This window comes from Sciurus vulgaris, assembly GCF_902686455.1.
Source record: "Sciurus vulgaris genome assembly, chromosome: 8".
Taxonomy (NCBI): Eukaryota; Metazoa; Chordata; class Mammalia; order Rodentia; family Sciuridae; genus Sciurus; species Sciurus vulgaris.
In genome coordinates, this window is record NC_136468.1 from 107,192,847 (window position 1) to 107,206,889 (window position 14,043).

At 44.4% G+C, this 14,043-nt stretch overlaps 1 protein-coding gene across 5 annotated transcripts in view; it reads right to left on the minus strand.

The window, feature by feature from the left end:
- The window catches only part of TNS3 (tensin 3), a 268,106-nt gene that overhangs the window by 120,745 nt on the left and 133,318 nt on the right, over positions 1-14,043 (minus strand). For all 5 annotated transcript variants that reach the window (XM_079149903.1, XM_079149899.1, XM_079149900.1 and 2 more), the window contains 5 exons: positions 10,459-10,523; positions 6,906-6,989; positions 2,757-2,869; positions 1,447-1,507; positions 527-602 (listed from right to left, as the gene is read on the minus strand). In XM_079149903.1, the coding sequence (XP_079006029.1) occupies positions 527-602; positions 1,447-1,507; positions 2,757-2,869; positions 6,906-6,989; positions 10,459-10,523 (399 nt within the window). The remainder of the gene's footprint in view (positions 1-526; positions 603-1,446; positions 1,508-2,756; positions 2,870-6,905; positions 6,990-10,458; positions 10,524-14,043) is intronic.

The window sequence follows — 14,043 nt, forward strand, 5'->3', positions numbered from 1 at the left end:
ATATCCCTGATACCTAATAATAATAATAATAATAATAATAATAATAATAATAACGATTAATCTTCTCCCAAAACGAACACACCTAAGAAACAAAATTATCTGGAGAAATCAGTGTTTTGATCCTCAACCAAGCTATAATAACACCAGTATTCTGGCTCATAATGCTAAACACATATTTTATTTCTATAGCTACACCCTAGGAGGCCTACGATCATATTAAGATTACAAATTATGGTCAGGAAATGGGGGTGTTCAGAAGTTCAGTCACCATCTTAGGACTTAATTTTCAAGTTTACATACATAAAATAGCTCTACAATCAAGGACACTAAAGGACAAAGTTTGTTCCCTCTCTTTAGTTAAAATACTTTACTCATAAAACTAAGCAAATGCATTAAGGTAAAGGCTGCTTTTCTATCTTCCTACAGGTTTTTTGGAGGGAGGGTTTCAAAAATAGGGGCTGTTACTATTTTAAGGTAAAATATTTTCTTCCTTTTGGGTCATTATACTGGGACAGTGGGCACTCACCATGATGTCCCCCTTCAGCAGCTGGGCTGGCTCTATGACAATGCAGATCCTGCTGGGGTTTTCTGGGCCAACATTGCTTTGGGATAAACAAGAAGGTACATCATTATGCAACTGCCTGATTTTGTAGACAGAACACATGTTGAGAAAAGAACATGTACACAAAATGTTCTCATTAACTCAGAATCTAATTCCTGAGAATCCGCTCTATAAAAATGAGTCCAAAAGGTTTAAGAAAGTTCCTAGGCCTTGGAGAGACCTTACAACAACATCAGGGTCAGTGACTTACCTGAAGGGACTGAGACCCTACCCCAGGGGTCCAATTATGGAGAAGACCATGCAGCCTTGGAGGGAGGGGCAGAGGTACAGTTGGATACAGTTTCAACAAGCTGCAGGTACAATTTTCAAAGTGTCATCAACATGTGTAGGGTCCACTGTGAACCCAGAAATGGGACAATGGCTCTGTCTGAGCAGTAGAATACTTATTTCCTTTACTAATTTTCCATTTATGCTCATATAATGCCATCCACACAAATAAACAAAAGCTCAGAAAGTTATAGAAATTCTGAGGATGTGTGTGGCTATCCTTTGTCTAAAACACAAAGGGAGAGAAAGAAAAATCATGAAGGAATCTTGTCCTGAGATTCTTTCCAATATGTCCACTTCCAAACAGCAATGGCCCTCTCTCCACTGAAGGCTCCAGTGTTCACCACCTTGAAGGAGCCAGCTTGAGTGGCAGGGACAGGATACCTGTGCATGTCAGAGCATGGGCTGCCCCAGGGCTTTCCCTTCTGCATGCTCCTTGGGCTCCCTGGAATTCTTTGCCCCACTGCCCATACCCTCTTCCCATAGGAGAGGCAGCCAGATTGTACCACAATCCCCTGGGACATCCAAGATGCCACAGGACAAGCTCCAGCACTTACTAGATCCCCGATGTATACACAGGCTGCATGGCTTGGTAGAGCTTCAGAAAGGGCCGGCACACTGAAAGAAAGACACACCCAGGTAAAGATGGGATCAGAGTCTAGGCAACAAAAAGAGGCAAACACAGGGAGACCAGAGACTGCACAGGTTGTCAGAGAGACTGAGGAAACAGACCCCACAGTCGCCCACGCTCAGTGAGCATGAGAAGTATCCAGCTGCTGCAGGAAACAGTAGGCCTCACTGGGAGGCCAGAACCGATCCTGTGAGCCTGTAGAAAGACAGCTTGACCTTTATCCAAAGGGTTACTAGGGCACAAAATAGCGAGACCAGGAGGGCTCAAAATTCACTTCCTCCTCAGCAGGGTCCCTCTGGTACTGATAACCAGGGGGACTGGAAGACAGAGATATACTTTAAAAATGGAAGAGGGGCTGGGGCTATAGCTCAGTGGTAGAGTCCTTGCCTAGCATGTGTGAGGCACTGGGTTCAATCCTTAGCACCACATAAAAATAAGCAAATAAAGTAAAGACATGATGTTTATCTACAACTACAAAATTTTAAAAATATATAAATAATAAAATAAAATGGAAGAAACTAAGTCAGGCACAGTGGCACACACCTGTAATCTCAACTATTCAGGAGGCTGAGGTACGAGGAGTATAAGTTTGAGACTAGTCAGAAAAACTTGGTGAGACCCAATCTCAAAAGAAAATAAAAAAGAGCTGGGCATGTAACTCAGTGATAGAACACTTGCCTAGCATGCATAAGGTCCTAGGTTCAATTCTCAAGACTGCAAAAAGATGAAACTGATGAGTAGACATCTATCTGGATTGAACAAGGGAGTAGCAGATAGGGTCCTGACACCAGCCACATACTACCAGGATGGGAATAGGGACAAGGGAACAAGGTCCTAACACCAGTCCCATGTTAGGTGCTCTCCATTAGGATCACTTTAAGGAAGAGGGGGAAGATGGAATTCTGAAGCAGCTGGGGAGTCTCTCTCATGGTTGGCTTCTTTCACAGCTGTGTGAGCCTCAAGACCAAGTGCATAGCTGACCCACAGGACTGCTGGCCTAGGATGACATGGCATTCCAGATTCCTTCTACTTGGGAACAGGAATATTGGCTGCCTATCCCACTTCTGATCAATTGTTTCAAACAGTCCCACAAAGTTGGAGCTCTGTCCATATGACAGAGCTGCTTCTAAAACTAGGAAGCTGAGGGACAGATTTCGAATGTCGCAGAATCAGGGAGGGAGGCTGTAACATAAGAGGTTAGCAAATCACAGGCTTCATGCCATGGAAGTGACTCACCTCCTCCAGTATCAAAATTAGGGGTGCCATGCAGGATGACGAAATGCAGGAACAGGGGTGAGGCATTCATCTTCACTGACCCTGACAGGAGCCCGCTGAGAAACTGCACGTACCTGCAAAGGACAGCAGCTGAGACTCCGCACCAGCACCCTCAGCACCGCAGAAGTCTCAGCAAGGCCAGAAGGGAAGAGGGAACTGTCTTCTGAGACAATCAGGAGGCCCTGTCCTCCTGAACAACCAAAAGTGGTTATCCACTCAAGCCCCAGAGGTTCACAGCCCTGGCAGGGGCTCCATTCACAGTGCTAGGAACTGCCCACGTGACCTCTCAATAAACAGCAGGGACACAGAGGCACAAGCATCTCCCATGCACGAGCACCCACACCTGGGAAGCCTCTTCACCCATTCCCCAAGCCCCACGCCAGGTCAAGCCAGCATCTGATCTGGGGCCACAGAATTCAGGCCTGGCAACTCGTTCCGCCCATGACTTTCTGCTCCCACTCAGGAGGCCTGAGGAACAGTTAAGGTTCACTCTCCATTCTACACAGCACCTTCCCACACCAACAGTAAGAGGGTCTTTGACCTCAAAAGTCCCTTAGTTGTTCTTCCTCAAGAGTCTCCTCTTAAGTCCCCTCTTAGTGGCCCAGGTCCAAGGTGCAGGCCACCTGTGACTATCATGGGCCTGGAAGATGTGACTTCCTATCTGAATTCCAGGCATCAGCCTTGTGCAATCAGAGGGAAGTTTCTACACTAGGTGTGTCTGATCACCAGGGTGCTCATGAGACATCACAAAGTAGTAGTGACCAGAATGTGCATTGAACTCTCCTCCAGCTTTCATGCTCCTGCAACCTTGGGCCTCCCTTCCTGAACCCTGCCTGGCATGCCCTGGTTCCCTACGTACCTGATAGCTCAGAGATGCACCTGCCCTGAGTTTCCTGACAGCAGCTCTAATGATGCATCTTGTACTATTTGAGGGTATACAAATGAGGCACATTTGGCAACTGACAAACTGTGAGTTAAGGTGAGATCTTTCAATGGCTGTTGGTCTATGAGTCAAGAACAGGAGTGCATTGGTCATTTGTTCCCTACTCTCTCAGTTCATCTATTTTTAATCACCGAAATTTTATATCCTGAGTCACCCTGTCTAGAACAGTTCTCCCCTCCCTCTAGCACTCGGCAGCCCTGAACGCTAGAGAAAGCTCCTTCCCAGGCCTACCTGTGAGGGCCCCTGCCCAATGTACAGAGTCCACTGGCTCCTGGCCATTAGTTTGGGCAACCCTGCAGTAACCACTCAGATAAGATGGTCTGTTACATGCTGGACCTGCATGGGTCAAATATGCACCCAGACCTCAGAATAAAATCAGTGCCTGCTTTACATTTTCATGTAAATATGGAGCATTCTACAACACTCAAAGGCTCCTGTTAGCAAGAGCATAAGGAGCTGACTTTAGCTGAGGCCACTGATGTCATCCCTTTACACAAGGGACAAACAACTGTCCTTCAGGAAGCTGAGGTTGCTCCCTGCTCAGAAGCCACCAGCTCCTGTCCAACACTATGGGCACAGCCTCTATTTCTACTGACACAGCCTGGCTGAGGTTGCTGTCTATGTACAAAAGAGCACAAAAAGTCACTTCCTTCAAATACGGAGGATCAAGGTGCAGAGGCAGAATTCTGTTTCTCCACAAGCTCCCAAAGAAGGACCCAGCCCAAGACCACATACCCACTGCTGGCCACAGGGGAAGGGAAAGAAAACCACCTGCACCTGGCCCCAGGGCTCCCTCCCCCATACAGCAGAGAGCCTGCCCTGCCTGAAATTGACTCTCAACAGCCACCACCTTCTCAGCTCTGTCTATGAAGGGTCACTCAGCTCGTATCTTCACCAATCCGAAAAGTAATTACAGTCAGCCCTCTATGCCCATAAGTTCTACATCCATGAGTTCCACCAAACTCAGATCAAAAATATTAGTGGGAAAAAAAAACTGCATCTGTACTGAACATGAACAGATTTTTTTCATTATTCCCTAAAATATACAATGTCAACTACTATTTACATAGCATTTACATTGTATAGGTTTGTAAGTCATATAGATGTGATTTCAAGTAGACAAGAGGATGTAGGTAGGTTCCATGTAAATACAAGACCTATCTGTTTAAGGGTCTTGAGCATCTGCAGATTTCAGAATTCATGAGAGTTCTGGAACCATCCCCTGTGGATACCAAGGGACAACTATACTAATAATTTGACGGTTTCTGAGGAGGTTCCTTATCTCTCTGCCAGTGGCTGCTATAGAAGTTGCTGTTGAGTGTTTGAAGTTTGTCAGTCACAAATCCTAAGTTTATCACTCACTCTCAGGCATGATTATTATGAGCTTGAATTTGAAATGATTTCTTGACCTCAGTCCTAAAATAGCCTGCAGAGAATCCCCTGTCCACCTGTTGTCTACAGGACAATGAAGTCTCCCTGCTCCCATAAAGGCTGTCATTGCACATTCTGCTGGTCTCCAACATCCCTCCAGATTTCTCTTACACATGCATTCAGTTGTACATAAACTCAATAATTATTTGGTGAGCATCTTCTAATGCAGGCACTGAACAAGGTAGCAGAAAGGGATGAAGGAATAGGGGCATTCCCCTGATCTTGGGGTTCAAGGCATTAGGTTTGGATGCAAAGTTGACATTTTGTCACTACAAATGTACAACAGGCAGTTGGATCAAAGCTGTGGGCATGTTAAAGGGAGAAGTATTCCCCTTCCCCACATTCTTTTAATGTTATTAAAAATTGCTGGTTCAGTAAGTAACAAGAACAAAAAACAGATTCCCTGGTGTGTGCTAGACAATTCATATGGCTCACATTTTATTGATGCCCCATCTTCTGTGCAGGAGGTCATATATATTCCCATTTTGGGAACTGCTCAGTGGAGAAATAACACTTCATGGTTTAAAATAGAACAAGGGATATTTAACTATAATACTACTAATAAACTGGGTTCTGTATCACAGCTTGCATTCCTTGGGGGGTCTGCTGTTCAGACACTGCCAGGCTCCTACCCACAGTCCCACATGTAGCCCACATTCCTCCAACAGGTCCCAGTCTGAGCAGAGTCAGACCCAGACCTTTCGAGACACCCACAGCGAAAGCAGAAGGTGCCTCTGGCAGTCCTTGAAATCGCTCTGCATGTCTCCTGACACAGCCCTTGGCTTCATCAGAGAAAACAGATGTGGAGGATCACGACTCGTGTACAAAAGGCCGGGATACAACTATCCCATCTCCAAGACAGAAAACCATTTTTCAACTGCCTTGCTAATTCCTGGACAAATTGTCTACTGTTTGCCTTAAAGTAAAACTGCAATGCAGCTATCACTGGGCTCAACGGGTTGCCATCAGCTGGGAAGCGCATCTGGAAGAGGCAAGGAGATGGTGCTTCTCACTGCCTCGCACCCTGCCCTGCTCAAGTTCCTCCTGACCTCAGCCAGCAGGGCAGGCAGTGAAAGAAAAAAGTCCCACTCCACCATGGCCACTCCCCAGCACTTTCAGGGGTCGTGCGGAGCAAGACAGAGGGAATGGTGGTTAATATCAAAGAGAAATTCTTCCTGACTTCAGGGAGCTGGTGCACAGGAGTTGACACATGGTCGTTCAACCTCCAGCCTTGTTCCTGTCAGTAAAATTCCACTAGGATTCAACTATGTTCACTCACTTCCCTTCTGTCTGTGATTGCTTTTTATCTTAGAACAAGAGTAATAGAGACCATGCAACCTGCAAAGCATGAAGCATCATCCTCTAGCCCATTACAGAACGGGTTCACTGACCACCCCCGGCCCTGCCAATCTAGCAGGCAAAAACAAGTTCCAACATGATCATGGAAATCAAAACTCACTGGCTGCAGGACAGGAAGACCCCCTGCTGTAAGTGAGGAGATGGGGTGCAGGGTCTACCTCTCTCAGAGTGAACTGTAGCACGGAGGCTCTCACCAGACCCAGAGGGAGGCTCATTTCCTCATATTAGCCAGAATGAGCCCCTTCCTCATATTCTTCTGCACAACTCAGGGGCACTGCTTGGGGTCAGGTTAGAAGACAAACCTCCCCTGCCTTCATTTGTCTAAAGGTGATATCCTATTCATCTTTTCCCTCTGGGCTCCAGGGATGGATACGTACCGTTTCTGGGAAGGTTGCATTAAAGCTGAAACTTTGTCATCGTAAAACTTCTTCATTGCAAATCTGTCAAGGGCCTGGTCAGCACTGGGGAAGCAGAAAGGTAGACGGAGTCAACTTGGTGGAACTACCAGTCACCATGAGGCTGGGTGGCCAGGGACACATGTCCTGTGCCTGTTCAGGGCAACCAGCTCCCACCAGAGACTCTGTGCTTTTACTTCACCTGTGCACACTCATGCCAAGCATCTCTTCTTAGACTTAATTTCCCTGCAGGAATATTTTCAACTTAAAGTGGGAACCACACCTGAAAGGTCTGAACTCCCATCTGAAATACAGGCACCTATCCAAGGGTGTGACACTGAGATGTGCCACACACTCAGCAGGAGAACTGGTTGAGACTCCTCAGCAGGTAGGTGGCTGACCCAGCCTCAGGACCACAAAGATGTGAGGTGCAAGTTCAGAACATGTCAGAGCATACCCCTGTGAAGTTTCAAGAGGTAAGTGTGGGACACTCAGTTCAGAGATGCTTCTCAGAACAGGCTTGAGAAGGGTTGGGGATGGGGCAGCCCAGGATGGGCCAGAAAGGTGTCTGAGGCCTCAGGGTTGCATAATTACATTTCTGAAGTGACTGTTGCAGGAGGGAACCTGCTTTCCAGCAACATGTCTGACATTCAACTCCAGCTCCACAATGCCCACAAGTACTATTCACAGAACCTTCTGGAAACCCCACAAAGGGGCACTCCTGGGTTTTCTGAAGTGACTTCAGCATAAATCATGGGACATGATTGATTGAGACTTAACAGCTGAGCCAAAGGCCTCCTTGAAAATCTGACAAAAGTGTGGCCTTCTCCTGAGAAAAAAGTATATGTGTCCCTCCAGAAAAGAAAATAATATATTCAGAAATTGTAGACAACTTAAAAACCCAGAAAAAAAAATGCAGTGAGCTAGGCAGAAGTACAAAGGAAAAATATTCAAAGTCAAAGTTAATGTGATTGACTTTCATTGAATGCTGTATAACGAAGGGCTTGCTGCTTGTATTTGTCTGAACAAGGAACTTGGTTGTTGGGGTTGTCCCAAAACAGAAGGGTCCAATTAAGCACTGAATATTTTACATAGAGTAGATACATCATTTAAGTTGAAATGTGGAGTTACATATACATTTACTGACTATTAAGTGTAGTTTTGTTTAATTAAATGTTGAGAAAACATTTTGGCCAGTGATTTTTTTGTTTTTGTATTTTGCTTTTTTTTTTGGGGGGGGGGGGGTGGTACTGGGCATTGAACCCAGGGGTGTTTAGCCAATGAGCCACATCCCCAGCCCTTTTTTATATTTTGTTAGAGACAGGGTCTTGCTGAGTTGCTCAAGGCCTTGCTGAGTTGCGTACGGCCTCGATAAATTGCTAAGGCTGGGTTTGAACTCACAATCCTCCTGCCTCAGCCTCCCAAGTCACTGGGATTATAGTGCCAAGCTTGGCCAGTATTTTTTTTTCAATATTAATTATATTATTAGTTTTAATAATATCACTTCTGGCTTTCTTTTGAACTCATATTTTTATAGTGCTGATAAGAGTGTTCTTCGTGTCTTGGAAGTTTCTGTTTCCTGCTATTTGCAGTTTATGATAAAGGCCTTAAACCAGTACGTTTGTTCCTCCGAGCACTCTTGTTCCAAAATATAACCTAAAGGGGAGCATTACAGGAACCATCCAAGATGTATAATATGAGCATGTGTTCATGGTAAGCTCTTGAGGACAGAGTAAGCAGAAGCAACTTAAATTCTAAAGAAAAATGGAATGCAACCTGGACAGGCAAAATCAGCGAACACTTAAATACAGAAAACACTCTATCTGTGGAACAGAGAGCTGGACTGCTGCTCAAACAATACCGGGGCAGGTATTCAGGAAACAGCGTTAATGTAGAAAAGCAGTCACAGAAAGTGCTGTGGTGTCAGACCAGTTAGTTGGAAAGCACTTGATCCCTACTGAAAACAGCAGCATGAATGACAGCTCACGCCTGAGTGCTGGTCCCGTTCTCAGCACCTTGCAAGCCGTGACATGGAATCCTCACAACACTCAGGAGGTTCAGCTATAACTCCCTATCCCTGAGAGAACGCTGAGGCTCAGAAAGACTTGTGCAAGCTGCCTGCCATGTGCAGCTAGACACATCGATGCTATCAAGAAGGCAGGGTTTTTAGGCAGAGAACCAGGGATGTGCTTTAAATGAGTAAAGCTTCCTTCCATGCTTCGCCTCGAGTGCCAGCACCACCCACGGCATGCAGAACTTCGGTTCAGACAGAACTGCTTTGTGGGGCAGAAGTGCTCAGGGTGGTCTCTGTCTGGAACCAGCCAAGCTAAATTTGGTCTCTGACCAAATACCTTTGGCTTAACTAAGGGGTCCATGTGACCAGGAATCTCAATGTGTCTGGCACACACACAAATGCTCATTCTCACCCAGAGGGGCTCTGATTTTCACTCGGGGTTTGGGTTTCCTCCCTGGCAGGCACCAGCTCCCCAATTTGTTTCCAGAGAAAACATTCTGAAAGTCAAATTTCACTCCTTTGCACTAGCAAGGAAAAGGTTCATTGGCTTCTATGAGTAGGCTTGTATTCCTCAGCCTAGAGTAGCTCAGGCTTCACAAGGTGACCATTGAGAAGCAGGGTAGGTACAAACACAAAACCCACAAGCAATGATATTTTCTTTTTCTTTCTTTCTGCCTTTCATTTTCTTTTTTTCTTTTTTTTCTTTTTGGCACTAGTAGGGATCAAACCCAGGGGCTTGCACATGCACATGCTCAGTGAACCACACCCCAACCCAAGAATGATACTGTCCAAACTGAATTTTAGTATACATGGATATCCATAACTTGGAAAGTCTATCAGGGTACATATACCATGGCTGACCAATGCCAGAGGGCCAGACCAAAGCTGAGATCCTTGTGGCTATATAGTATCTGTTACTCCCAGCAGAAGGGGCCTTGGTAGTACCCATAGTTACTATCCCACCTCCTGAGAACTGGCCAAAACTGGCTTCCCACTCAAGAGGTTGGGAAGCTGCCCAATGTCCTTGAGCCTCTGTTTCTTCATCTGTGCAACAGGAATAGTAATAACTGCCTCATGGGTTAGTTGGGAAAATTCAGGAAGAATAGGAAAACATTCAGTGTACTTCTCAGAGGCCCAGTGTATGCAAACAATCACGGCTGTCTCCATCATTATTTACAAGGTATGAACTAATCTAGCAAGAGAACTCAGCTCTTGCTTTTAATAGCAATATTTGCCTTTTGTTTTTATCAGTTTTTGTTTTTATTAGTAAATGACTGAGTTCATTTAGTTTTCATGCCTCCATGAAAATCCTCAGCATCCATTATATACAGCCCCAAATAGGAAAATATCTTTATCATTTAATAGTGTGAAAAACTCTCTGGAAGCTGGGTTTTATGAACAGATCACTATGGTCTGGGGACAGGAAATATATCCAGGATAACTCCCAGGAAGACCACCTTCCATCCCACACGGTCTCAATGTCCAACACCCCATGGTGACGAGCTGTCGTCTCCATCCTACCTGGCCGAGACATTGGTGAAGTGCATGTAGGATGATATGACCACTCCAATGCGCCCTTTCCCGCCCTGCAGGAAAAAAAAAAAGATGAACAAATGTTCTCTGGAAATCCATGGCTTTCAGAAATATAATTTGACAGAATTCTCACCATGAACAGAATGACAGAGAACTTGCTTTAGTGGTTAGGCCAGCTTTGTTCCCTCTGCCTCCCTGTTAGGGGAGAGTCCCACTCAAGCACAGCCTCTGCAGCAGGGAACCTGCAGGCAGGGGCCCCAAAGCAAGAGCAGGTGTCAATCAGGGTGTCTGCAGAAGCCCTGCAGGGCAGACTCAGCCAGCAACAGACAGACATTTCACCACCTCCCAATTAGGCTGGACAAAATTGTGCCAGGAACTGCAGCAATTAGCATGACTTAATTACCCAGGTGAAATAGGAGTAAATGCCTGTTCACGGGCTGATAGCAACCAGGTCTGCACATATGTCAGGACTGCAGATTCTAGTGAGCTGGGAGCATCACCACCCTGGTGCCTGATACCACCCAAGCTCCCGGGCATCCCTACTTGGCTTCCTCCTTACACACAGAAGGACCACTGTGCCAGGAAGGTGCTATAATGGGAAAGGAACACCTCAAACCATAACCACAGATAGGCGAAGCCCAGTGCAAAGGTCAATATCACCCAGAGCAACAGAAAGGGAAGCCATGAGACAGGATGCACCCACCCACAGACAGCACATTCTAAAACACACTTCCATAACCTACTAACAACAGTGAGCCTCACAGCTGGCCAGCTCTGCCCACCACCCCTTTTTCTACAACCTGGGAGATAAGAATCCTTCTTACATTTTTAGACCACTGAAGAAAAAGTCAAAAAAGAATGAAATTCTGAGTCATGTGAAAATTATATGAAGTTAGAATGTCAGTGTCTACCCATTGAGTCTGAGGGGGACACGGCATGCCCATTTCTTTTAAAGATGCTTCCACCTACACTGCAGCAACAGGCTTAAGGAATTGCAAAAAGACCAGAAAGCCTACAAAACCTAAAATATGTTCTACCTGGATCTTTTAAGAAGTTTGCAGAGTCATTGGTATGTAGCTCCCTAACTCTATTCTTGAAAAGGAATAAAAATTTCAAGTCAAACTTACAATCAAGCAACAATCATGTGAATGTCACCAGGATTATTCTTCTTTCTGTCCTGTGAAAGTTAAGGGCATTCCTGATAGACACTCAGAGCATGAACTTGACAAATCCTTTGTTACTGAATCCTACCATGTTGAGTTCTTAACTATGAAGCTATAAACATGTTTGTTTCTTACATAAAATTATAGTTGAGGACAGAAATTCATCTACAAGAAATAACACCTTAGCCAAAAGCAGGCACACAAGTTGTGACAATCATTGCTGATATCTTCCATCAGTCATTTTTGTGGCAGTAGTTATGGACACATGAAGCATATGCTAAGAGAGCTCCGGGAAGAGAGACAGCAACATAAAAACTAAGGGGACTTCAATACCTCACTTTCAACAATGGATAGATCATCCAGATGGACAGCCAAAACCAGATCAACCTCTGAGACATTCGGAACAACCCATCCAATGGCAGACTGCACAGTCTTCTCAAAAGACTGCAAAATGTTCTCCAAGACAGACCTCATGTTAGTCCACAAAACAAGTCTTAACAGATTTAAGAAGACTGAAATCATTCCATACCACCATGGAATGAAACTTTAAATCGGTAACAGGAGGAATCTTGGAAAATTCACAAATATGCAGAAGTTAAATGACATGTTCCTGAACAACTATTGAGTAAAAAAAAAAAAAAAAAAAAAAAGTTAAAATATTCTGAGACAAACAAAAATGATGGCACACATACTTAAAATTTATGGGACACAGCAAACGCTTATAGCAATCAACTACCTCAAAAAAGAAGTAAGTTCTCAAATAAACAGCCTAACATTATATTACACATCAAGGAATCAGAAAAACAAGGACTTAGCCCAAAGTTGATAGAAGGAAGGAACTAACAAAGATCTAAGTAGAACAAAAGAGGAGGCTCAAAAAGCAATAGAAAATAGCAGCAGAGTTGGTTATTTGAAAAGACAAACAGAATTAGCAAAACATTATTTAGATTAATAAAGACTCAAATAAAAAAAATGAAGGAAACAGCATGGAAATATTAAGGATCACAAGAGACTACTATGAACAATTCTATGCTTAACAATTTAAATGGATAAATTAGAAGAAAAGCCTAGAAGCATACAACCTCCAACACTGACTCATGAACAAATATAAAATATGAATAGATCAATAATAAGCAAGGAGATTGAAACAAAAATAAAAAGCCTCCCATCAAAGAAAAACTCAGGGCCAAACGGCTTCATGGAAGAATTCTACTAAACATTTAAAGAAATAATCCCAACCCTAAAATTCTCCCCAAAAAACTGAAGAGCAGGGAACATTTCCAAACTCATTTTGCCAGGCCAGGATTATCCTGATATGAAACCTTGACTTGAAAGAGCCAGGTAACAAATATTTTAGGCTTCATGGACTATGTAGTCTTGGTGAGATCCCCAAATCCACCAACACTGTGTAGGTGGAAGCAGCTGTGATGTGCATAAAGAATGAGGGTGTCCAGACTCCACATATGAAACCTGAACTTCATGCAATTGTCACCTAAAAACACCTCTTAGCTCACAGGTGGTAGGAAACCAAGTGGTAGTCAGAATCAGCTCATGGCTTTGGTTTTGTGTTTTGCCTTGTCATTTGGCCATGCTGGGAATCAAATCCAGGGGCTCATGCATGCCAGGAAAGTGCTCTATCACGGAGCTACATTCCCCCAACTACAGCTTTTAGTGCAGGCAACAGTCTTTTGGATTTGAACAATTTTGGCCTGATCTTAACAATAGTCACAGAATTTCTTACTGCACAAATTTGCTGTGGGTATTCTTCACCAAAAACTCCAGATCTGAGGATGTGATGTGAATGAAATCTCCTCAAAGAAGCCCAGCCTATCTGCTCAATCCACAATCAGAAGGTGGCTGAGAGAGGGGAGAGTGAACACACCCACAGAGCTCCACACTTTACATCAAACAGGAGAGGGGGAAGTGGCAGATTGACCCTTCACTCTGCTCCTGCCCAGGCTGAGACAGGCCCAGCTATGTTAGCCATTCCTGGCATGTGTGGAAGGACACAGATTCTGCAAAGCTGGCGGATTCCAGCCAATGTCAGCAATTCCACCCCGGCAGCTATGATGATGATGAACTTTGGTTAACATGGACATCAGCAATTTCAAATTAAAAGAAGGCTTATCTCTCATGGCCTGTTTTTGGAGTGATTAAAAAATGGTTTACATGACAACAGAGTAGTGCAAGCAATACGTACATCGCTGTGAAAAATCATCAGTGTGTTCCTGATGAAGTCTACTAACAGAGAGCTCAGAATTGCTTATGGAAAGGAAACATTCTGGAGATGTCTTGTGGTAATTTCATCCCTGAGGACCCATGTGTTTTGACTATAAAACTTATTTTGAATTCATTAAAAAACTGAAGTCATCAACTGGAATGGAATGGAGGGCTAAGGGTACTATTTTTT